The sequence below is a fragment of the Marmota marmota genome, unplaced genomic scaffold (assembly GCF_001458135.2).
Source record: "Marmota marmota marmota unplaced genomic scaffold, marMar, whole genome shotgun sequence".
In the NCBI taxonomy this organism is placed as follows: domain Eukaryota; kingdom Metazoa; phylum Chordata; class Mammalia; order Rodentia; family Sciuridae; genus Marmota; species Marmota marmota.
In genome coordinates, this window is record NW_026000101.1 from 7,764,355 (window position 1) to 7,788,183 (window position 23,829).

At 37.8% G+C, this 23,829-nt stretch overlaps 1 protein-coding gene across 3 annotated transcripts in view; it reads right to left on the reverse strand.

Annotated features, from left to right (window-relative positions):
- Window positions 1-1,422, reverse strand: part of Slc44a1 (solute carrier family 44 member 1) — a 138,881-nt gene extending 137,459 nt beyond the window's left edge. For 2 of the 3 annotated variants that reach the window (XM_015492232.2, XM_015492231.2), the window contains exon 1: window positions 1,304-1,415. In XM_015492232.2, coding sequence (XP_015347718.1) covers window positions 1,304-1,306 — 3 coding nt within the window. In that variant the 5' untranslated portion in view covers window positions 1,307-1,415. Of the gene's footprint in view, window positions 1-1,303 lie in introns of all 3 variants that reach the window. The other variant, XM_015492233.2, reaches the window with a different exon arrangement.
- Between the last annotated feature and the right edge of the window lie 22,407 nt (window positions 1,423-23,829).

Below are 23,829 nucleotides of genomic sequence, written 5' to 3' on the forward strand. Positions count from 1 at the left end.
TAATTTTCAAAGGTCTTCATAGAAGTATGGAAAGAGAGTTGAAAATATACTTGAGGGCTGGGATTGTGGCTCAGCGGTAGAGCGCTCGCCTAGCACGGGTAGGACCCGGGTTCGATCCTCAGCACCATATAAAAATAAAGGCATTGTGTTGTGCCCATCTACACCTAAAAAATATAATAAATATTAAAAAAAAAAAAGAAAATATACTTGAGTAAGACAAAGGCTGCCTGAGGAAGTGTATTTGCATTTTGAGTAGCAAAATACTATGAAAGAGAGCAATACTGTTATCTACTCTGTCCCCTCCACAAGCAGGAAAAGGAGGTAGAAAAGAGCACTGGCCCCAATAGAGACCAGGCTTTGTTCCCAGCTCTGCCATTAACTAGCTGTGTTGCCTGGGGACAGACGTTTCCATTTCTGGATTTGATGTTTTAATCTATAAAGTACAGATGATGGACCAGGTGAGGACTTCCAAGTCCTTTCTAAACAGCTCTAAAACAGGTGTTTGTCTTTTTACCAACCCAGCACATTGGCAGTGACTCCAAAGCCAAGAAAGTCTGCGTCAGGCACCCTGGCAAAACAGAGTGGAATGTCACCAAATAACCACACACCCAGCACCATGCACCAGGGACTGTGCTCCCCATCCCATTGGAAAATCACCAGGTCTCTTGATCTTCCACTGAGAAATGCACTCATTATACAGTAGGCTGCAGGGGCCTCTCATAGTCTGAAGGAGAAAGAAGCAGTGGGGAACCACCTAACCAGAAGGAACTAAAAATGTCAGAACTCGAAGTACTATAGATATCATCTAGTAACACATCTACTTTTCTACAAAGGAACATCAAGCCTCTGAGAGAACTGATTCGTCCAAAAAGATAACACTCAGGCTTATGTGAATGGGTGGAGTAAATCCTCAGGATTCTCAGTTCCAGGGCCACGGATGATCTGTTTACCACTCGGTCAAGATCACAGTTCATAGAAACTTAGGTCAAATGCTCTGGCCTTCTGAAATGATCTAGCAAATGAGAGAAGTGTCCCAGTTGCTCCTTGGTTTTGATCTCACTTTTCATTAAAAGAAAAAAAAACTATCAATCAATCAATCAATCAAGGGTTACTAGATACCAAAGAACTGTTTTGAGGGGGAAATAGCCTGCTTAAATGGTATCTTAGTCCCTCCAATTATAAGCAATACAAAAGGGACAAAACCCATACACGCACACATATATAACAAGTTCCCTCTCAAACCAACTCCCCATGTTGCCTGGGATTACAAGCGTGGGTTTGGATCATTTGTGAGTTTCCTTACCATCCCAATGCAGAAGAGGATAAAGAGCAGCAGCCATGGTATGTCTGTGCAGCTACGGTCCTCCAGTGGCTTCCATTCTCTTTTGGAACTCTAATTGAAAACATAAAATAAGAGAACCTGGTCAATGTTAAGTTTAGTTAAAATTGGAAAGGCAGGACTGGGGATGTAGCTCAGTGATAGAACATTTGCCTACCAGGCACAAGACCCTGGGTTCAATCCCAGTATACCAAAAAAGTGGGAAGGGCACAAATATATCATCATATACCTAGTTCTCTTCTTAGCCAGACAAGTTTACACAACTCAACAGTCACCTCTTCAGAGAAACTCACCCTAACCTCCTCAGCTGACCCTCCACTGGCTCCACTCCCACGCCACTTCCTGGCCAGGGACAGTATGAGATTAGTGCTTTTTTGGTACCTCTGCTGGAGTGTTTAGCATGCTAAACTGTTATTCTTAGTTGTCAAGCTGTATCCCCAGCAGACTGCAAGCCTTGCAAGGGAAGAGGGCACCTCATTTACCAGCATCAAACATGATTCCTAAGTGTTTATGATGTGTTCTCAGAAAAGGCTTTTTAAAATGAATAAACTCACAAATGAACAAATTCTTCCAACTTCAGTCTTAGTGCTAGCTTTTTCTTTTGTGTGTCCAGATGCTGGACTTAAAAAAAGAAAAAAAGATTAGAACATGCTCTCTATATGTTCTCTTCTGGGAAGAATTCCCATCAAAATGAATTGCTATTCAGGGGTAGATTCTTCCAAGTGAAATAAAATTTGAGAAGGAAAAATTCAATATTTCTGACAACTCCTGAACAAGCATCCACGGACTTTCATTGTGTTCCTAGAAAATATTAAATAGTTCCTAGATCAAACACAGATTCCCTAACCAAAGAACTGGAGGCATTCTGAAAGCTAATTTGCAAAATATTGATTGGAATTCCAAGTGCATTTCCCCCCCCCTCTTATTTGCAATAGTCTTGTGTTCTCAGGTCAGCTCACACATTCTTTTCAATCAAAATGTATCTGAAGTGACACCCCTGAGCTTTCTAATGAACAAACATCCCTGAGTCTCACAGCATCTCATGGAAACAGAGCAGAGAAGGTAGCCCTGAGAAAGTTGGGGAATGTTACTGCATTAAGAAGCCGGAGTCCTCCAGTGGCTTCCAAGAAAAGATCCAGGAAGCTGTGTGGAAGGCTTGTCAGTAGGAAGGGGGCACAAGGGGGCTGGAGATAAGGGAAGCCTCTCCTACAATTAGTGCTTGGATGCAACTGGCATAGTTCTCCCTTCTTCTAGAACAATAGTCTTAAACCGTAGATCTTTTGATAATCTCACGAAAGCTACAGATTATTTTCCTGAAATATATATTCACAGAATCTTCATAAAACTTTAGGGGGAATTCAGGCTCCAGTTTAGGAAACTCAACATTAAAATAGTTGCCTTACTGACAATGAGGACAGAGAATCTGAGCTCCCAACCACTTTCTCCTGCCGACACCTAAAGTGTTAACTAGACAAGTGTCTTGTTCAATTGTTGCAACAAAAACACTGAGCTTGTTCCCAGACACCCACATGAGAAAACAAAAGAACACTAGTTAGTCATGGAAAATAACCTTGCCACAAGACTCTAACTAGCGTTAAAAATCCAAGAATGAGTAGGCAGTTTTTTTCCAAAGGAATGCAGAACTGTGGCATTATGCACAGAACTTATCTCTCCCTCCTTCCGACATCAGCTATCTACATGACTTTAAAAAAATCACTTTATCCCTTGGGTGGCAGGAAGGAGTTAGACTGGATCTCTTGGGTTCCTTCCAACTCTAAAAATCTATGATCAGGAATGAAGTTCTGTGACAACTTTTGTGATGATAAGAAAAACAACTGTAAAATAATCTGACAGTATTCCCTGTGTTATTCAAGTTTGAGTAAGAATGCCGGTATTGTGGTGTGCATTTTGGAAGACAGTGGCTCACAGTGTGAACAAAGAATGTTTCTTTGTATTAAATAATTTCAGTCTTGAATAATGCCCATTCTAGTAAAACTACTCACATACAGAATTTGGACACTGTTTTTGAAATTCATCATATTTACTCTGTAATAATTTGTATATCGACAGCTCCCTTAAAATACTTGGTTTTAATAAACAGTATGGGGGTGGGCTCAGGTTGATCAAGTACTTTCTTTACAACAATTTTCTTACTATTTTTGCTTTAGGCCAACACACAGTTTGCTAATGCTTATATTTTCATCTACAACATCAGGAAGAGGGATTTCACTCTTGACAAGAAAAACCCAAAGACTCAACATCTCAACAGTTCAACTTGCTGTGTGTGCCACCGCTGTGCAAAACACACAGGCAGTCTGTCACTGGAGAAAATAAGTGGGGAGGCAGTTGAGTTACGTATGAAAAACAGTGATAGAATCCAGAGTGGAAGAGCACAAGGACAGTATGGTCACCCTCACTCCAACAGAGGCAGGCTGCTCGGAGGAGGGGTGCTTCCTTCACAGGGCTGCTTTGAGGACAGAAATGTGGCATTCCTTGCCTGAGTACTCAGTTGCTTGGTTATTGTTATTACTTACCAATAATCTTTTCAGTTAATCTTCTCCATATTGTTATAATATCATCTTACCAGATGGTTCTTTCCAAAAAAGGGGTTAAAATGAATATTAGACTTTCCTTTCCCCATAGATGTACTGAAATTTTGACTTAGTAGTGACCTGTTTTATTTTAGCAACCACTCTAAATGCTATGGGTGGGTGATCGATTACCATTAATCAGACAGTAGGCCTAAATCTACATGTAGTCTTCTACCTTCAAAACTACTCTCTGGTGTAGGCATCATATCTATTTCACAGAGAAGGAAACTCAAGCTCTGAAATAGACAGCTCAAGGTTTCACTCTTGGGCTCCCAGGATATGAATACAAGTCTGTGATGCCAAAGCCAGCTCCAACAAGACTATTGTCCTTTAGTCAGTTAAGAGCAACAACTCCCATTAGTGTTTCCTCACTGCAAAAGTTGGAAGCCAGGCTGATAATTTAAAATTCTATAAGTGCAAAGAGAGTGAGTGAGATGTGTTATGAGCCATGAAATTTCTCAAGTGAGTCAGGAAACCCCACAGTTGAAAAATTTTAATGATTCTTTATCAGATTTAACCAAGTGGCAACTAGATTTAATGCTATGTTTCTTCCAATTAAAATTCCACGTAAAACTAGCAAATCTAAAACATTTTGTAAAAGCACTTCTTAAATGTGATTTTTTATGCCTTTTTCAAATTTTACATGAGATTAATACAAGCTGTTAATAAATGTTAGGTCTCTCCCCCATCAGAGAATCATGCAGTCCAAACATTTAATGACAGTGATTGAGACCCAGAGAAGGAAAGGGAAGGGACTTGTCCATGGGAATACATGTATTTTATCCATGATATCTTGATTCTCAAAACAATTCTATAATTATCATATATTCCCAACTTTCCGATTTTGTAGAAGGGGAAACCACAGTTCATGGAAAATCCATGTCAGAAACCTGAATCCTCAAACTCCAGCAGAGAGACAGAAACTATTAGAAACAGCCTCGGAAATGCTAAAAATTAAAAAATAAATATAGTAACAGATGAAGAATGCCTTTGTCAGTCTCACTGCTAAACTAAATACAGCTATGAAAACCATCAGTAAACTCAAAATATGTCACATTACCCTAACTTAAAGACAAATCAAAACAAGAGTGAACATTAAAGAATCCAAGAACTACTGGATAACGTCACATAAGCTAACATATGTGTAACTGAAACCCAAGTAGAGCATGGAGAAGCCAGACGAACTAGCTCAAGAAATAATAACTGAAAAAATTCCAAAAATAATTTTTAAAAATTAAAGCACAGATTTAAAGCATTAGAGAATCCCAAGCAGGATAAACACACACACACACACACACACACACACACCCCTACACACATATTCAAACTGTGGAAAATCAAAGACACAATGGTCATAATGAAAGGTAGTCAGTATTATTTTTTGTTTAAAAAGACATTACATTCAGAAAAATAAATATTACAACAGATTTCTCTTTAGAAACTATGCAAGTAGAAAACCATGGAATGGCATCTTTAAATTGCTGAAAGAATCACAGGCCCAGCATCAATACCCAGAGGAATGCCTCTCAGAAACAAAGACTTTCTTAGACAAAAAAAAAAAAAAAAAAAAAAAAAAAAAATTAGCAACAGATATAAACTACGAGAAATGTGAAAGAAAGTTCTTCAGGTAGAAGAAATATGATACCAGACAAACTTGGAGATACAAAAAGAAAGATTTTCAAAACTAGATGCAATGAATACTTGAAGTTTTCCATGGTAGAAAGTTCTTTTTCAATGTTGAAAAATATAGGTGTGAATATATTTGTATAACTGCATCCACATCACATGATCTTTTTGCACATGCATACAAGATTGATATTCTTGAAAGCATATTTATAATTTATAATATAGGTGGAACATTCCTAATTTCCCTAATTAAAAAATCCAAAATCTGAAATGTTCCAAACCCAATACTTTTTGAGCACTGTTTGATATGATGCCACAAGTAAATTTCCACACCATGAAACCTTGTTTCATGCACAAACTTATAAAAGATGTACAAAATTAACTCCAGGATAGGTGTGCAAGGTACATATGAAACATAAAGAAATTTTATGCTTAGACTTGGGTCCCATTCCTAGGATGTTTATTTTATACAAGGGCTGCACTCAAATTTGTGACCTCTCTGCTTTACCTCCCAAGCAGCTGAGATTATAACCCTATGACACCACACCCATGGCTGTAAATAGTTTTAACCTAACTTTCTATGTTGTTTCAAATGAAGATGCAGTTGTTAAGAACTGTGTCTTATTTATGGATAATATGCACACACAGAAGTATGGTAAGTAATATGTCATTACCAATTAGGTCAAGTTGATTGTCACTGGAAGGCATCAGCAACAACAGGGCAAGTAAAGGGGGCCAAGGCCAGGGGATGATTACATAGAACAAAGTCTGGCAGCTTTGATTCTGAATCAGACAGACAAAGCAATGATCCAGACTTAAGACAAAAAGAGTTAAATAGGTCTCAAGTATGGAGGCACACAAGGTGCAAAGCCCTGGAACCCAGATAATATCTAAAGGCAAAGACTGTGAACACTCCCTGCCCCATTTTTGTATTCTTTTTATGCACACTATCTATAGACTACTTCCTCCTAATTAAGACAGAGGTATAAAGCTGCTCAAAATATTGTTATGGTAATGTTACCTAATGCTCTGAATCTTTCCTTGATACACCAGGTTTTTGTAGGCAAGGTTCCAAAATAACAGGAAATGTGCTACGAAAAGGTTAAGTCAATTATTCTCAGTTAACTGATTTTCAGATAATATTCTTAAGCATTTCTTTGGTTCTTTAAATCACCACTAAGCATCGCATGAAAGAAATGCCTATATTTGAGATTCAAAGAAGGGTAAGATAGTCCCTGCCTTCACTGAGCTCTAGTTTAGTGGGAAAGACACAAACCAAGTACTATGATATCATGGACAATGTCAAAATGGAGACACGTAAGAGGTACTGCACAAACAAGAGATGGGGAGCCATTAAGTAAACATTTCTGAGATCTGTTGAAATTGCCTTATAAACTTTTACAGCTTATATTCTGAGGCAAACACTGAAATGTCTAAAATAGAATGTGTGGTTTGCCCCAAAACACACTAAAAATTTTTGCAAACTGTGGTGAGGAAATATTGACTGCCAAATAAGAATTTTTCTACTCAGAGCCAGGTGAGGTGGTGCATGCCTGTAATCCCAGCTACTCAGGAGGCTGAGGCAGGAGGATTGTAAGTTCAAGGTCAGCCTGCACAATTTCCACCTTGGGGGTGTAGCTCAGTGGTTGAGTGCCTCTGGGTTCAATCCCCAATACTGGGGATGGCGGTGGTTCCATTAAAAAAATGTTAAGTAGTAAATATATTCCTAGAGCATATAGAGCATTAAGCTGGTTTTTTTTTTTTTTAATCAACCATTTCTCACTTTGTGTTAAATTTCTTTATACACTTAAAGATTTTATGGCTGCAGTTAGTAAGAGGTCTTTGAAATGATGAAAAATAACTTCCTTTGTTTCCAACATAACTAGTATAGGGCTGTATTTACCAAGCTACATTTTCACATAGATGTCACTGGTGAGATATCTATTAACCCTGGTTAAGTACTATCTGGCCACAGATATCAAGAGTGCTACAACTCGGAATTTCTGACATGCTAAATGACTCCTTTGTCATTCCCCCAGCATAAGCCAGAGAACTGTTTTCTTCTACATTCAAGTAACAAAAAATGGCAGCCTGGGAGGCTGATCCAAAAGAAGAAAAGTGGTAGACAGGCAGGGTCAAGCCTGCAAACAAAGGACAAACTGGTGTTGATTCCAACCTCATTTGAGCTGGAAATTCACAATGACAGCACTTCCTATACACTTTTCTTCATCAATTGGAAGCTATTCAAATATTTATTACTGATTAAAAAAGGGAAAAAAAAGTACTGAAGCTTAGAGCTTTAAGCAGAATTAAGATTATCCTTATGCCAGTTGTGGTGGTGCACACACGGAATCCCAGTGACTCAGGAGGCTACAGCAGGAGGATCACAAGTTCAAGTCCAGCCTGGACAACACAGCAAGACCTTGTCTCAAAATAAAAAATAAAAGGGGCTAGGATGCAGATCAGTGGTAGAGCACCTTTGGCTTCAATACCCAGTACATATTTATATATATAATCCTTGAGATGAGGTCAGTGACACATGCTTGTATTCTTACAGGTTAGCAGCAAGGAGAGCTAAGCTGATGGGTCAAGAATTGCACATAACATGAAGCTGACACCCGATGACAAGTTCACGAATGACAACGTTCTGTGTGCCCAGATCTTTGTAGCACAGGTCCATTACTGCTGCCTTTCCAGATTCCAGCAAAAGGCCCACTATGCCTGTGAAGGCTAAAGCAAGCTCAAATGTGACCTCTTGCCTACCACAGATCCCCAGAAGTATTCTGACATAGCATTGGGTAATCTGTTGAATAATTAACCCTCAATTCAATTTTTTTTTTCTTGAGTATCAGTCTTTATTTCCTGGGTAAACAGATCATTTCCAAAACAGCCTCACAGTTCCACAGCTGTTCTGCAGTTTTCACTAACCCAACCACTTCCTGGTACAGACTAAAGCTACTGGAATGGTCACTGAGTGCCTCTATCTCCAAGGTCCCTGCTACTTATGTGACTTGAGCACATACATATGTGGCAAACATTGGCCAATCTGTGAGGACTAACTTTTGCTCCTGCCAATCTGTTTTACAGTATTAAAGACAAACTGTTGTACACTGAGAATCTCCAAAGCTGCCTCCAAGGACATACTGCTTCATTAAATTCTCCAATACAGTTTTATTTGCACAGAGTAGTAACAAAAGAATAAAAGAGCTGATGTGTATCATTTTTGCCACAGTTTTCAATAGAGTGAGCAGACATGATGAAGTTGGGTAGCAATAAAACATGGAGGTTTGCAGCTTTCTGTTCATCGCACCTGCAAATAAAATCTTGTAATAGGATTTTTTGAAAGACATTGCCTGTCCTTTGGGAAAGCTCCGTCAAGGGCCTGGAGTACATAACTTCGTACAGGTTACTGTAAGTAATCTGTTTCATTTGCTAAGCCTGGTGATGGCAATTTATACTGGAAAGGTAAAAATAAAAGCATGATTTTAACAAGCATTTAAAGGTAATAAGATACATTGAGTGGAAAGATACAGGCATTTGTGTCCAACTGCTTTTCTTAGTTCGTGAACTTTATGCTAAATCACATTCATCCATTTAAGGAAAAGGGAGGAAATGGCAACTACAGCTGCTTTATGAGTTGTGCATTTACACCATGATAGGAAGATCACAGGGAGATATGTAGGCAATGACTTCATTCTTCTTCCAACTCCCATAAAAATAATGTGGGCCTTTTGACTTCTCAACGACTCTCTCTCTTGAACATAAGCCCATGATAATTACTGGGCAGAAGTTGAGTTAATCCTGCTCTGAACATAGCTAATAACATCTTCTGCCTCCATCATCAATGAAACACCATCAAAATCACACAAACAAGTCCTGCCTGCAATCTTCAGGCAGTATTTCTAGTTTGTCTTTCTCCTGAATCAGTGGTAAGCAGTCCTTTAAATTTAAAATTGCTATTTAACTTTCGAAAATTATGGTTTTTATGGGCTTCATTTTTTCCCATCACATCTTACAAGTGTCAAAACTTCTTCAGAACCTGACGACGCTGCAGACAGACTGGAAGGACCAAAGCTCTACTTTGAACCTCCTACCTGATATTTTTTTAGAGTGAGTCTCCAGAGTTCTAATAGGTTTCCTAAATTTTCTTGGTTTTACTATTGTATTTATTATTTCATGGATATCCATTCTAATATCCTTACTTCAATCTAACTTCCTTTCCAGGATGGAACACATAAAAACTGACTTATGAAGGCTCCATGCCTTCTACAAAAGTTACACTGATCATAGCAGGTGAGTGGTTGGAAATTAGTAATTTTGTTTTAAATCAAAATCAGGTACTGTCTTAGTTGATGAAGATGTGTTTAGTCCACAGTAGTCATGCATAGAAATAAATATACGTTCAGTTCTAGGGCAGTGACCTAAAAACTCTAGAGCGAACCAAATCCCTTCTGTGATTTGGAAAATAACTTAGGAACACACAAAACGTGGATTAGGTTCCCTTCCTTTCTATTCCTTTGTGCACACTATGTCTAAACCATTGTCACAGTAATCATCATTCTATATATGTTTACATATATATATAAACACCATCATCTATATTGTTTCCCCAATAGATTATGAGCTTCTTGAGGGTCAGGTGGCAAGATATTAGGGCAGACATCCTTACTGCCTCTTGTGCATGAGAGCAATTACCTAAAAAGTATCCTATTGCACTAGAGGCTGGCTCCTTTTACCATCAACATACAGTATGGCATTTCCCAAAGATGTTTGCTCATTTTTATGAGAATAATAAGTTCCATATTTAAATAAGTTTTAGAAATGCAAGCTAATGAAGTCTAGTCTTTTGTGCATGACTTCTTTGAGCCTTTAAATCACAAACTCTCCAAAATTTATTTGGTCATAATCTTACTGCAACCTTTAACCCCTAGCCCCTATCCTTCAATGGTTAGGATGCTACTCCCACTGAACAAATTTCAGAAGCAAAGACTGGCAACACTGGTTAAGACCATGCTGAAAACTGAAAGTAACACAAATTAGACATTCCCTTTTAATTTAGCAATATGTTTCAAAACCAAAGGAAATAATCTACAGCATTATAATAGCTGCACATGGTATGTTCAATGCAGGGCTGTATGAGAAATAATTAGAAATTAATTAGACAATAATAGAAAACAGTTAAACATGAGAGTGGGATATTATACAATCATAAAAATAACTATGAAAGCTCTATAGTAACATATAAAACTGATTATGATAAAAAGTTATGGCAAAAAACAGGGCATAAAATTATCTCTCTGATCTGGTCATACAGCTAAGTAAAACAGTACATGCAAGGGTAAAAAAGCATTGGAAAGAGATGGTGTAATTTTTAAAGTTAATTTATAATGTTTCCCTATTTTGATTATTATTAATGCTATTTAATTATGTGAGAGAGAGAGAATATGAATATGAGAATATGAATATACTGGCTTCCATTTCTCCAAATTATTCTTTCTCTACTTCCTCACTATATTGACAGCTATAAAGAAATAGAGTATGAAATGCCCCCCCCCCCAAAATGTTTAAGTCATTCTACCTGACACTTATTGATGGGAGATCAGAACATTTCAAACTTCATTAGAAACTGTATGCTGAGACTCACCTTGGCAGAGCAAGGCCCCCCTTAAAGAAAAATGGGAGAACAGGCAACCTTAGAAAGTCAAACTGGTGCAGTGATGAAAAAGAGCCCAAACCTGGTTTCAGTCCTAGCTCTTGTTCTTCACAGGGGTGTGATCAGCTGACCTGGGCTCTCTATTTGTAGGGTAAGGAACAATCCCTTTGAAGAGGTTTTAAGTTTCTAGCTAAGACCAGGCCCTAAATGGTTGTTAATGCCCTTTTCCAAAGAGCTAGGAGAAAGTCTTCCCTGTGAGTCTTCAAAAAAAAGTAAATTCCCACAAAATTCATCTCAGAATCTTTAAATTATTCCCATACCGTATATACATTCTAAAATGTGTAAAGAAAAAAAAAACTGCAATAAAGAGGACAAAATTTTTCTCTCATGAAAAAATAACTAACTAAATAAAATGTGTAAAGGAGATACCACCAGCAGAAATGAATTAGCGTACAGTTGTATGGAAAACTGTGATTTAAAAAACAGTGACTTTTAAATAATAATACAATAAGAGCAACTGAAATGCCTTCCTTATATCTTAAAAATTCCCTGAGATTTATTGAGACATAATGGAGTAATAAAAATTGTATATATGTAAAGTGTACAATGAAGTTTTGATACTGAATACATAAGAAGTCTCACTTTTTAAATGAAAATTGAAGGAAACTCCAATTCTGAATCCCACATCCAACCAAACTACTAAAATATCCACTTATTCAGTAAATAGTTAATTATCTTCACATGAATGAAGGCATGTTGGAGCTTAAGAGATTAGGTCACTTTATTTCACCTTCCAGCTCCTCTACTCTTGCTAATAATACCTCCTTCATCTCCAGGTTCTGCTTTTTTCTCTCGATTTTAAAACATGATCCATTTGAGTTTACAGGTGATGGTTGGTGAAATGATAAACAAAACTGCACATATTTTATTGAAGGTGGAAAAAGTTTGCATCAAACATAATTAGGAATATTACCAAAATAATCTGTTTTAATATATGCACTTAAAGTACTTACGGGACACTATTACCATATGAAACTGCAGATTATAGCTAATATCACTGAACATATTCCATGTACCTGACTCTTTGCTTTATTAACCCATTTCATCTTCACAACAAAGCAATAAGGCTGATATCAGGATTATTCCCATCTTACTGATAAGGAAACGGCCAAAGAGACCAAGTAACATGCCCAAGCCACTCAGCCTACAATAAGTTCTACTAGAGGGACGTCAAGCTGGCAGTTGGAATCTAGGATCCATGACTACTCTGCTCTGCCATGTTTACTGTCCTCAGCATATAAAACATCATGGAATGATCTGTGTGGAAGTGAGAAGGAAAAATTAAAAAATTGGAAGCATAAGAATTACAGGAAAGATACCACAGTATGTTATATTCTGTAGCTGAATTAATCTAAATTATATTTTCACATTGTTAATTTTTTGTTATAGGAAAATTATAGAACATAACCAAGCATGATATTATTTCCAAATGTCCAAATATCATTTTTAATATTTAAAGAAAACAGTGATGTTTAACGGGTAGAAACAAATTAACAAACTATTGTTTTCCCTAGGCACCTGTAACTTTTTTCTATGTTTTGTAAAATGATTGTATTTAAAAAAAATATAATAATGTGAAGTGCTATTTTACTATTAAAAAATCATAAATAATATCTATCAATGTATAAGTGATTAAATATAGTATGGACCATTAAATATAGTGTGGTCCAATGAAGTAGTGATGCAGGCCACAGCATGGATGAACTGTGAAAACACTACGTGAAAGAAGCAGACACAAAAGACCAGATGTCATACAGTTCCTTCCACATGAAATACTCAGAATAGCTACATCTATAGAGACAGAAAACAGAATAAAACTTGCCTAGGGCTGGGTAAAGTTAAGGGGAAATAAGGAATGACAGTAAATGGATATCAAGATACTTTTGGGAGCAATAAAAATGTTTTAAAACTGTGGTGATAGTTAACAGAACTGTGTGAATATACTAAAAAAAAAATCACTGAGCGGGACACTTTAGATGGGTGAATTACATGTAGAATGTGCAATTACTTGTCAATAAAGTTGTAATATATATAAAATAAATCACATAAAAATACTTGAAAAGGGGTATGTTGGCCACTTCACATGTAGTGTTCTCTTAATTTCACAACACCTCCATGCAAAACACTTTTCATATAGCTATCAAATCAGGTATATGATAAGGTAAAAGCAGAAGAGCTTTAACTAAAATAAAAAGTTGGGTAGTAATGAAATTTAATGAAGAAACGCATTTGCTGAGAAATCAGAAGTTATTGAATAATGAGATAAAGTGCTGGTTTTCATAGAAAAGTTCAGTTCCTCTGCAGTCATTACAAAGGTAAAAGGTGAATAAAGATACAGAGAATTAAAATACATCATAAAATAGATCACAGTAGAGCTGGGGGGGAGAGTCATCTTAAAGAGATCAAAGGAAAAATAGGCCAAAATAAAACTGGACTGTGATATAAACAGTTACAGAAAGATCAGGCTTCTCAGAAAAAAAAAAAAAAAGGGACTATTTATTTATTAGTACTTATTAGGTGCCAGGATCTGGACTTGATCATTTATACTGAAAAATGGAAGTCTGAGAAATCAACCCTGATATTGCCCTTCCAAACTGTCTTGGGAAAGGGGCATGAGGGGAGTAGACTCATGCAGAAGTGTCATTACTACTGAGTAGACAGTTGGGCAACTGAGTTGCTGCTACACCATGAATCATCCAATCTGTTCCCCTTCTTCTCATCCCATGACATCAGGCACCTTCTGACTGGCCTCTGGCTTCCCAGAAGTTGACAAGCATGTATGTATAACAAAACTTGAGGACTACAGAAAAATAAAACCATGGAGCAACAGAGGCTACTGCATCTACACAGGGTCTGAAAGAATATACACATACTAAGCTGTTAACCATCATCATCTCATGAGGTAAGATCAGATACATATTTGAACTGGATTTTTAAAAACCACATTACTTCTCTATCAAGAGTAAATAAAAGGCTGGGGGTGTAGCTCAGTGGTAGAATGCTTGCCTAGCATGTGCAAGGCTCTAGTTCAATCCTCAGTACTACCAAAAATAAAAGAGAGAAAATAAAATAATTCTCAATAATGATTTGGTTTTATCTTCATGCTAGCCAAGCTGACAAAATTTTTCTATCCTGCACGTCAGCTAAATCTTCAATAAATTAGGCTTCTGGGTTGACACGTGTCTTACGACGCTGTTTTACATGAATCTACTATTAACAGAAGGATGCACGCTAAATGTACTAGCAAAATTATAGCCTCCAAAGCCCCAGGGCTTAATGAGTTGTAAGGTCAAGGATCCTTAGTAAAGCCTCTTGGCAGCTGTCAGCTGGCATTCTCTGGTAAAACCTGAACCACAACAAGTACTCTCCATTTAAACACTTTAGGCAGAAAATATTGAAGAGCTATAATTTAGAACACAGCTAGAGAAGTTCCCCTAGCATTTACAAACAGGCAGCTCCTGGACTTGCAAACCAGCCTTAGCTAACTTTGAAAGCAAAGAGGTTATATTTCTCCACAGTCAACCTCTAATACCCTCTCTCTGCCCTTAGATAGACCAGACCAGGGAGGAAACCCCAGGAAAATGACAGAGCTGAGTTTAGCCTGGCCATAGGATTTGGGTCCTAAGTCCACCTATACTCTTACCTGCTGCCTAGGTGTAGAGCTTAAGGTCATAGCACCCTGCAGCCATGGGTACTGAATAGCAGGCAAAAAGTTCAGCATTAAATAAACCAGTGGCCTTCAGCTACCCCAAAGAATGACCAGCTGGTTATGTCCAAATGACTACTCAGTGTGAGGATGACATATGGTCACTAAGTCTCCAAATCCTATTTCTTGATAAAACCCAACTATTGAAAATTAAGACCCAATCAATTATTTAAGTCTAAATTAGAAAAGAAAATAACAGAAGATTCAAATATCAAATTGACAGCTTGACTAGAAGACAATTATAATCCTTTCCAACCTTGAGATTCAGTGGTTCCACAATCAGTAATGGCAGGAAAATACATGGGCACATCAGAATTTGAAGTAATGAAAACCAGCTAAAGATCCATAAAATGATTACAGAAAAATACCAGAATCACCCAAACTGGTGAGAAGGAACACTGAATCATCAAATTAATACCCCTGTAAATGACTGATACTAAATATGTTCTTTAAAAAATTGACAAAGAAAAATGAATGTTAATGGACCAAACTGGAATAAATAAGTGCTTTAAAAAAACCATCTGTAAGTCTGCATACCCAGTGAGTCATTAAAACATCCCACTCTAAATGGATGGAGTTGGAGAAGATCATGCTAAGTGAAATAAGCCAATCCCAAAAAACCCAAGGCTGAGTGTTTTCTCTAATATGCAGATGCTAATTCACAATAGGTGGTGGGTAGGGAGAAATAGAGTTACTTTAGATTAGGAGAGGGGAGTGAAGAGAGGAGAGGGGATGGGGATAGGAAGAAGGATAGCAGAATGAAACAGTCATTATTACCTTATGTACATATATGGCTGTGCTGATGTGATTCTACAATATGTACAATCAAAAAAATGAGAAATTTTACCATTTATATATCATATATCAAAGTGCATAAATGCATTCTACTGTCATGTATAACTACTTAAAACAAACAAAAAAATTTATAAGGCTAAAAAGATACCAAAATAATATCTATACTTATTGCATGAATTTGAAATCTAAGTTTATCATTCTATGGAAATATATTATCTTTAATTATGATAGTAAAAAAAAAAATCATACTCATAAGAGACCATTTGTCCAAAAGCTAGCTTCCAAGCTCAGACAGACCTTAACAGGTTAGTATGCAATTCTGGCCACCCCCACTTGCCCACCAGTCAACCCTCTATGTATACGTATACAGGTACTTTCATTATAATGTAAGATTAATCTTCATAAACCCCTTAAAAATAAGTACATTTTCCCCCCTCTTTCCTCTCTGTACCTCTATCCCAATTCATGCCAACTGGTTTTCTCTGTACTCCCTGAACTAATAATTCTCAATCATAGTCTCCAGATAATCTTCCCAAATAATGATTTTCAATCACAGCCTTCAAATAACTACACAACTCCTAATAACATGGCTGCCATATTCAAAGTCTCCACATCTCTGAAATCCAATTAAATCCTTCTTTCCACAAAGTTGCTCTAGAGAATAAGCTAATCTTCCCTTAGAACTAAAGACCAGACCACAAGGGAACAACCCATCCTAAGATGGCACATACAAGATGGGGTTACCAAATGAGCAGCTAGTAATCATTTATTGTGGAACAGAAGAGCCCTGATAGAAGCCCTACACAAACATGACACAGGACTCCAAGCCTCCATACCTAAAACCTTCCCTTCCTGACAATATGGTGACTTCCTGGCCACTGTGAGGCACCTCCTATACTACAGGTCACTTTGTCACTGTCCAGACAGTCTTTCCTGATTATTCACAGCCATTTCCCCACAATTAATCTTTCTAGAGATTACACTTATGAAAATTATTACAGGCAATAATTAAACCAAGTCAAATGAAAAGTTAAAAAAATAGAGAATGAGAATATAAACATGCAGAGACAGAAGAACATAGTGAAACACATGTACAGCTCCCAAGAGTATTAGGGGTTTCAGAAGAAACCACCAGAGAAATCCCTCTGCTTTGATCCAACTGTTCTTTTTCTGCTATGCATTTGCTTAGCAACACCTCTCTCTGCCTCTATCCTCAATCATTGTATGATGGTCCCCAAAGGGGCTGTTCTGAAGGTAAGCCTCAGCCACCCCACTAGGCTCTCTCCACTCAGAGATGCAGCAGCTCCCTACCAAGTGCTCTCCAGGATGACACTGGGCATTTTATCTCTACCTCATGCCTCCTGGGAAGGCAGCTTCAAGGGGGAATGTGATCTGGGCTGAGAGCCACAGTTCACTTCCGTGATCAGGTGATCTCGAGGTGGCTTCTCAGCGTGCTCTGCCACTTGTTATGCTTCAGCCAGTTAGTGAGCTCCAACTGTGCAAGATTCTGTGCCAACTCCTGCTCTTGAACTTGTTCACTTGAAATCAGTCATGGTGGGAGCCTTCACATCATGGAAATCAGCAAATCTGTGTACTTTTTCCTTCCCTTGGAGAGCTGGTTATGAAATGAGCTATGCCTCAGTTTGCCATCCCATTTCTGAGTTTTTTAGAAATACAGTTTCTAGAAATATAGTTTTGTACAGCCAAATTGATGTATCTTTGGACCTTTTCTCACTGCTTTTAAGCTCTTCAGCTATTTGATATTGTTCTCATCTACTTGCTTAAGGTTTCACGGAATTTATTTTAATACAGAGTGGGAGTTATCTAACATAATACCTTACCAATGGTCTGTTGATTCAGAATGGCTCCTTATATTTATACTACAGTATTATCTTTCATGAACCTACTAAAATTTTTTAGTTGATTTTCTTGTTTTCGATGATTTATCTTCTTTCTGATCATTATACTTACTTTGGTTTTATGGTTTATTGCACTAGTCAGATCTTTTGGAACAATGTTAATGATGATAGAAGGCTTAGGTAATTACATTCCTAATGTAAACAAAAAAATCCTCTATTTGTCATTGTCAAGTGTGACATTAGCTCTTAAACAAGTGGTTCTTCTTAAAGATGGTTTAACTTTCTAGTCTTCAAATGATTTTTTTAAAGAAATAAATGTTGGGTTTTTTTCACTTTTTTGAGTACACTGTCAAATTGATTTTAGGGTGTTTCTTACTGAATACCTATTTAATTAAAAAAAAAATTCTAGACTATCTTTAAAGAAGCAGATCTGAATTTGGTCTTAGCTTTGGGTCAGATAAGGAGCCCCAGGGCAGCAATGCAGTCTGCTCTGCCACACTGTGCTTCCTGGATGAGCATTACCTCATACATGACTGGCAAACATGTGAATGAATGGAGTCTGAATAACAGAGAGGTCAAATCAGCTCATGTGATTTTTTTTTTCCCCCTAGCATGTAATACTTTCAAGCCAAGGCAAGTTACCTCATGATTATTAAAGAGAAAGCCTTAGCAAGAAAAGAGAATCTCAAGGAAAAAAGAAAACTGAAAATCAACAGAAGTAACTTACTTTGGTCCAACTGGTGACTGTTTCATTGGCTTTAAACCACTACACTTCTGTTCTTTTAAGTTATCTGGCAAAGCTATGAATGCAGATGAGGAAGCGGACAGGCATTCCCCCTTGTATTAAGACAATGGCGATATGCCAAATCGACTTTTTACTTTTCATAAAAAATGGTAGTAGACAATTGTCAAAGAAAGCACAAGCCCCAGAATTTAAGGCTACATAAAACTTCCTATGACACCAGAGTAAACACCAATAATTAACTGTGTTCTTTTGTGTTTTGTTTATTGGTACCGTTATTAGAACTTCTTGGTTACCGTTCCTCAGTTTTCAGTGTTCTATCCTATTTCTATTTCCCACATCAGCCCTGCTGTTTTCAGTAACTGATTTTGCAAATGTGGGGTGACTTTAAGTTATTTTTGAGGTTTCAACTTTGTTCTGTCTTCATTTGCTTGATATTTTTCCAGGTTTACTAAAAGGTGTGGCAGCAGAAACATCTATATTCCTCACTAAGCCACTGGGTCTAATGCCACCTAAGCTTACCAAAGTGTAGCCTATTTGAGATCCAAGGTTTTTAGTCCAGTTTGCTAACAAACTTGAGTACTTGCCACTAAGGAACTTAAGACACTTGATTTAGACACTGAAAATTTAAGTCATTAATCCTCGATAGAGTGGCTATAGAGAAGAGAAGGGGGTACAAATTTCTGAAGTGTATTCCTGAGATGAGGCAGACCACTCGCAGCCTCCTCCCTCTTGTTCAGGATGCATAACAGCCTTCCCCATCAGGAAAACAGTAATTCTACCTCCTCAGGACCAAAAACCTGACTGCCACTTCCTCACAGCATATGTGCAAGTCATCAGGAAATGCTAATGGCTCTGTCTTCCAAATATGATGAGAAACTGACCACTTCTCACCACCTGTCTGCTACAACCACCCCAGTTCAGGCCACCATTACCTCTAACTGTCACTGCCTTCTGTCAGCTTCTACCCATGACACCTCAGCACTCATTTTAATAAAGTGAGAGACTCACGATCAGAAAGCCAGAGCATGTTGCTCCCCTGTTCAATGTCTTCCTGCCTTGCTCAGAGCAAATGCCCAAATTTTTGTAATGATTTACAATATCCTCAGTGTTCTGGCACCAACCACCTCTGACCTAGTCCCTTCCTTCCACTATTTCATCCACTCTGGCTTTCCTGCTACCCCTTTGGCCTCTGAGGATATTTTCATCTCCTGAAGTTTACAGTTATTCCCTCACCCTCGAATGCTCCTTTCCTGGATATCTAGCTGGCCTGTCCCTTCACCTCAGGGAGCTTTTCCTAAATAGCCTGCTATAAACTGCAAACATACAAACACACACACAGAGTTGTCACCCCTTCCCTAACTTAATTTTCTTCACAGCAGTACAGATCTTCATCTGCTATGCTGTACATTTTACTGAAGCTCGGTGTTCTGTGCTGTATCCACAGTACCTAGAATAGTCCCTGGCTAGACGTGCTCAATTTCTACTTACTGAATGAATGTTCACTGCGTGAGGTGATGAAGTGACAGATTGAGATTGTGACTCTTGAGGCTATCACCTTAATCATCACAAATTCAAGAAATATTTGGAAGAAGATGAAGTGGCGCACAGAAGCTGGCTTTATTCTAATGCGGTCATATGGTTAAGTTGTGAAAACTTGTTCTAGAGATTTATTGAGCTGCTTCCTCAGTTCAAGGATACTTGGAATTAAAGGGTTTTGAGTGGCTCAACTTGTCAGACCCCCTGGCGACTCACAAGACTGTTCTCCTAGGATGTGACATGGCATCTGAACACACCAAAACTGAAACTGCAGGAGGAAAAAACAGGGGCACTATGGGCAAGATCAAGGAAATACCAGTGTTCTGACTCCAACTGGACGTGCAAACAGAGCAATTGGAGGCTGCACTTGTTTTCCACAGCTGACTGCACGGACTTCAAACACTGGAGAATACTTTCTAGAAACGAACCTCAAAAGGTCACTAATTTTTACAAAGAGGACTCGTACTTCCACTGTCTATGTTTGCCTCTGAGGTATACCTTCAGGGACAGGCCTGAAGTACCAAGCATGTACCCCTCTGGCATGATGCACTTTTTCATAAATAAAATGCAAGCACCAAAGCAGAATTGGCCAATAAAAAGTCAATATTCATGCCTCTCTGAAGATGAGTTTACAAAGTGTAGGGCTTTCCACTATCCTAAAACTTCTGCTCAATTTTGGAATGCATTTACAATCTTTGACACTGCTTAACACATTTCTTTCATGAAATCAAAGCTGGGGCTATCATCTGTGAGGTAAACCTAGAGTCATGACAAATCGAGATATGCCAAAGTCATAATTCACCCTATGGTCATATAGTATGGTTGCTTCTTAAAATATCACTTTCCTATCATTACATCAATAAGGCCTTTAACTTTGTACTTTGGGGAAAACAAGTTTATTAAATTATTTTTCTAACTGATTTCTAATTAATTTTGAAACCATAATATCATAGATCTGTTTTACATCATTTTTAAGAAATTAAACATCATATAGGCCCCCACATGTGGACTTCAAATTAAACAATTCATTATTTTTAAAAGCATAAGTGTATACTTCTCAATAGGGTCAAGATGCTGGGACCAGTGGTGCACACCTGTAATCCCAGTGGCTCAGGAGATTGAGACAGGAGGATCGCTATTCGAAGCCAGCCTCAGTAATAGTGAGATGCTGAGCAACTCAGTGAGACCCTGTCTATAAATAAAATACAAAATAGGGCTGGGGATGTGGCTCAGTGGTTGAGTGGCCCTGGTACTCCTAGTACGCCCCCCCCAAAAACAACAACAACAAAATTGGGTCAAGGTTATGAAAGAGAAGAAATGTTACAGGATGGGAGAGTTAACTAAGGAGATACGATGACTAAATGCAATGCAGGATACTGGGACAAAAAAAAAAAAAAGGGATGATAGTAAAACAACTGGAAAAACCTAAATAAAGTATGTAGTTTTGTGAATGGTATTATGACACTGTTAATTTCTTAGTATTGATATATGTACTAGTCATGGAAGATGCTATGATTATAAAAAGCTGGATGAAGGGTATATGAGAACAATGTGTACTCTTTTGCTCAGTAAGTCTAACACTTCAAAATAAAAATTAAACCAGAACAAAATTTTAGGCATTTTTAGGTAATACATTTGAAAAAAAAATAAAAGCAAGACAATGTCAAAGTTGCTGTTTTTTAAAGTTATTAACATGGAAAAAAGAAAGTCTACAGAAATCTGGAAATTTAGGTCCTTTCAATATGTGAATTTCCAAAAACAAACAAAATGAACAACAAAATCTTCCATTTGTTCAACAAAATATAAACAGACTCAAACACATATAAAGGCAAATTACCTCAAAATAATAACAGTGACCACACCTATATAGACTTTAAATGATATAAAGGCTAGAATAAACTATTATTTAACTAATACTGGGTATGAAGGACATCTAAAGGAAGGGATTTAAAGTATATAGTGGTTATCTCTGTTGGAATTATGTGTTAGTTGGCTTTTCACTACTGTGACTGAGCTACCTGACAAAAACAACTTAGAGGAGGAAAAGTTTATTTGGGGCTCAGAGTTTCAGTCCACAGATGGCAGAATCCATTGTTCTGGGCCTGAGATGGGGCAGAATACCATGGCAGAAGGATATGGTGGAAGAAAGCTGCTCAGCTCATGGCAGACAGGATGCTGAGTCCAAAGAAGCAGAGAAAGCAATCGAAGAGCCAAGCAAAATACAATCACCAAAAGCATGCCCTAGGTGACCTACTTCCTCCAGCCACACTCCACCTGCCTATAGTTAGCACTCAATTAGTCCATTCAAATTATCAATCCATCAATGGATTAATCCACCAAGTAGGTTATAGCTCTCATAATCTAATCAAACATTTCTACACTATCACATGACCTTTGGGGGACACCTCATATTCTAACCATAACAATTGTGATTGTTTTATTACTTAAACTTTATAATTAACTTATAAGAACTGTATAATCTAAAAAGAACAAAAACATTTTGCTATTGGTACACAAGATCTGGAGCTGAAATAATGGGTGACATGTCTATTCCTACAAGCTGCCTCTCTGTCCCAATCACTGAGTTGGTTTCGACTCTTATCAGCACTCCCCCATCTCTGCATCATAGGCAGGTCCCCTAGACCCCTGCACTCATCCTCACTCTATTCTTCCCATTGTTGTAAGGTTTTTCCTAAAATTCAGGTTTTAACATATTACTTCTCTATTAAAACAAAGCTACACCTAAACCAAAACTCTAATAGCACTTCCCATTGTCTAAAGTAGAAGAGAATAGCAGTCTGAGAATGAAAGGATTCACCGAATCCATAATTGCCAACCTGCTTTTCAAAGCTTAGCCTACTATGTCCACTATATTTAGTCCCCAAAAGTCCAAACTCTTCTACAAACTCCATACCTACCCTCCAGGCTTCCTCTAGGCCTTTGTTCAAGTTTCTTCCTCATTAAAAAAAAAATTAATTTTGGGGGCTAACATTTACTGAGTGCATAATGGGGTAAGCACAATGCTAAAAGATTCATATACCCTCCCCAGCCCCACCCCAGTCTTCTCACCAATTCTAGGGGTATTGCTGCTAAGGTCAAGACATTAGCTAATTTCCCCATGGTTACTTGACTAGTAAGTGGTGATGTTAAGAACTTGAACCACAACCTCCAACATCTCCAAAGTCTAAACTCTGAACATAATCTTCTCTTCCAACTTCAGTCCTTTCATTGAATCTCAGGAGAAATGCTAACTCCTAGTACCATCCTTAATTCCTCCCATTGAAAATGATTATCTCCTCCCTGGAACCATGTGATTATTTAATCTCCTTCTATAGATTTCATCCTGCCTCTTCTATAGGTAACAATGTATACACTGGCACTGCCCAAGTGCTTTGAACACAGCTAAATTATTATCCTGAACAACTGGACCCATGATGCCTTGTATAGGGTAGCAGTACAAATGAATATTGGTCCAAAAAAGATCCTCATATTTGGGGAAAACCAGACTTATACTTAATCCTCTCAGTTGTTAACAACAACAACAACAACAACAACAAAGTCGGAATTAGACAAAAAGAATTTCAGCATGCAACAGTACAAAGAGCACAGGTTTTGAAGCTCCCAACTCTGTTCTACTTCAAGGAAGCTATTATATGAACTTAGGGCAACTCACTTAATCAATGCATGCCTTAATTTCCTCATCTGTCACAAGTGTGAGGCTAACCATAACATGTAAAATACATAGCACCATAACATATGTAAAATGCACAGCACTACATACAGCAAAGTCAATACTTGGAAAGTAGTTCTTTAGTTTAATGGTATGTTGTTAAGGTCTATGCATGAGAACTTGCTTCATGATCAGCATGGACTGAAGAGGAAAGCTTCCTGAAAGGAGGGAATATGAGCTGACTCATCA